The sequence below is a fragment of the Varroa jacobsoni genome, unplaced genomic scaffold (genome assembly GCF_002532875.2).
Source record: "Varroa jacobsoni isolate VJ856 unplaced genomic scaffold, vjacob_1.0 scaffold_1075, whole genome shotgun sequence".
NCBI lineage: Eukaryota > Metazoa > Arthropoda > Arachnida > Mesostigmata > Varroidae > Varroa > Varroa jacobsoni.
In genome coordinates, this window is record NW_019213977.1 from 44,396 (window position 1) to 46,972 (window position 2,577).

General features: G+C 40.4%; 1 protein-coding gene across 5 annotated transcripts in view; it reads left to right on the plus strand.

Annotated features, from left to right (window-relative positions):
* LOC111266345 (carbonic anhydrase 6) overlaps nt 1-2,577 on the plus strand; it is a 7,210-nt gene extending 4,633 nt beyond the window's left edge. For 3 of the 5 annotated variants that reach the window (XM_022843767.2, XM_086970871.1, XM_086970872.1), the window contains exons 6-8: nt 414-587; nt 1,015-1,176; nt 1,858-2,577. In XM_022843767.2, coding sequence (XP_022699502.1) covers nt 414-587; nt 1,015-1,176; nt 1,858-1,896 — 375 coding nt within the window. In that variant the 3' untranslated portion in view covers nt 1,897-2,577. The remainder of the gene's footprint in view (nt 1-413; nt 588-1,014; nt 1,177-1,857) is intronic. The other 2 variants (XR_015313393.1, XM_086970873.1) reach the window with 2 other exon arrangements.

Sequence of the window (2,577 nt, forward strand, 5' to 3'; positions counted from 1 at the left end):
GCTTGTCAACATGGCAGCAAATCTGGCATATGGTTAAGGTTGACGTTTGTCGTACGCTATAGCTGTAGAGGCATAGCTAATTGGAGGTGGTCAGTTTCTTAACGCATGGAGTGTCTGGTCACAGCTCCAACGCGTATTTTACGGGCATCCTCTGGTCGAACCGCTGTCTCCAATGGCTGATTTGCACGCAAGAACAATCGAGCATGTTACAATTCAGTTTCGAATTTTTTCGTTTACGAAAATATCTTTGAGTCTCGGAAGCGGTCTAATAGAGAAATCGTCTGAACCGTTTAGATAAAAACCGAGAAGTCTAGCCCACACCAATAGGTGTGTGTCCGCTTGTACGCAAACGTAATAGTACTTCTTTTTCAAGATATACAAGCAAAACCTTGTTCTTATGGTGTGATCTGAAGCTATCGCCGTATTCGATGAATCCCCGTCTGCGTGTCTTGATGGATGCGGTAGCCCACGTACTTGAACCCGACTTCTCGGTTAACGTTACAATGGCGCTGGAGGATATACTCCCGGCCTACATTTCCGCCTATTTCAGATATCCGGGCTCTCTCACCGTGCCCACATGCGATGAGGTTAGTAAATAAACGTTTGTAGAGCTGCGGGCAGAAATGTTTCTATCAATGTATACACATGAATTATATACGAGTGCATAAAAAGCTGTTTGCTGATACAAGCCCTTCACTGTTCGAATTTGTATAACTTAAGTGGAGCACATTTTCACCAGCAGTAAGATATGAGCGTGCTTTAAAGGACGAAGGAGAAAGAACAACTGGCATGAGTTTGATGAGAATATAGTTAGGAATATCTCATTGTAGGGGATTTTCGATTTTCTTACTCTAACGTTATCCTTTGCATGCTGCATTGTAATACTATGATGCTAAACTTGAAAGTTAAATTGTTAAACCTAGTTAAACTAGGTGTTAACTATCAGCTCAATAGCGTTGTGGCGTAAAATGGTCCATTAACGTATCACTGTGTCGACAAACTTTTTCTCTCGAGGTGGTAACATGGACTATGTTTTATCCGCCGAATTATATCGGTCTATACCAGTTGAAGCTGTTTCGTTTCTTACATAGATTGGCCATTAATAGCAAACTAGACTCGTGGCGGAAGCTCAATAATCGGAGACCCCTCCAATCCCTCAATGGACGCGCTGTACAGGTAATCAGCGACTAAGCATTAAACCAATCGACACTACAGATTGTAATTCTCGCACTAACAACGGTACCCTTTATAGCGTTGAAGCCAATTAACTGAACTGGATCTCGCTTAAGTGAAAAAAACACTTTGTTAACATTAGACCAGCTTATTGTTGTTCAAGCTACACGACGGCCGCATCCCTGGCCGAATCTATCAGAGGGGCTTTAATTAGTTGGACTACCTACAACTCGCCCTCGAAGATTCCTCTTGTTTTTTTCCCTAGCATACATCTATGACTGAAGCCAGTTATCGATTGAAGAATGATATTGAAACGTAGTAAAAACGTTTTATAATTATTGAAGTACTCACATTAGTTTGCGTAAACACAGTTGGAAGTTGATTGGTGAAGCAACTTCCAACTGTGCTGGGGCCATATAGTTACAGAACAAGTATTTGATGAGAACTTAAACGGAGAATTCTAGCTATTATTATTATTATGTGTACTTTTACCAGAACTGCCAATTCGAATGATCTAGTTGCTTATCGTACGCCGTATCATGGCTTTAATAGAAAACATACATAAAAGCGACCTAATGTAATGCTGTCAACTAGCTAAAATCCAGAAATGGGTTTTATATTGCGTAGTTGAATCACGATTCTCGAGGCGTTCGGTTTGCAATGAATCTAATTTGTCGCTTTCAGATGTACGCTACAAGTTATGCACCGCTATACGCTGGCTGAGTGTTTGACCCAAGGACTTCGTGTTGGTGACTCATGGCACACTCGTGGAACAGCGTCCAGACACCATAAATCAATAGCCCATAGCAATTACATTAGATCCAGTCGCCTGGTCACTCATTCACCTAGATAATTATTATTAGTAATACTCGACAATTCTAGATAATCTGTCGTGTGCTAATGACAGTTAGTAGATTGAAGATAAGGGTTAGTTTTGGAATCATTTTTGATTTTCTTTTTTAAATAGGGGAAGGCCTCTTCAAACCCGCAATGAGCTAACTGGCTTTCTGTCCAATTGGTTGATGACGCAATTACTTCGGGCGTATTTTATTGTTCAGATTACGGCTGCACGTGCAGTTATTCAGTATCCGCGAGTTCAGATAGCATCTTAGTGGTAACTGCAAGCCGTTCGTCAACAAGGCGGGAAATAGTCTGCAAGTAAAATAGAAAATGCTAATTATGATAAATTAGCGGATAAATGATTCCTATTCATGATAGTAAATCGATATTCAGTCATTAAAAATATGAAGCATTGATGGCAAGTTGTTTCAGAGTAGAAAACGAATTATTGTCTTTGGTGTTAGATATAATGTTAATTGAACGCAAGAGTAGTGGTTCAAGCATCTTTCTGGCTCACACGTACATGTTCATGTGCCGAAAAAAGACTGCGATAAGCACGTTTAA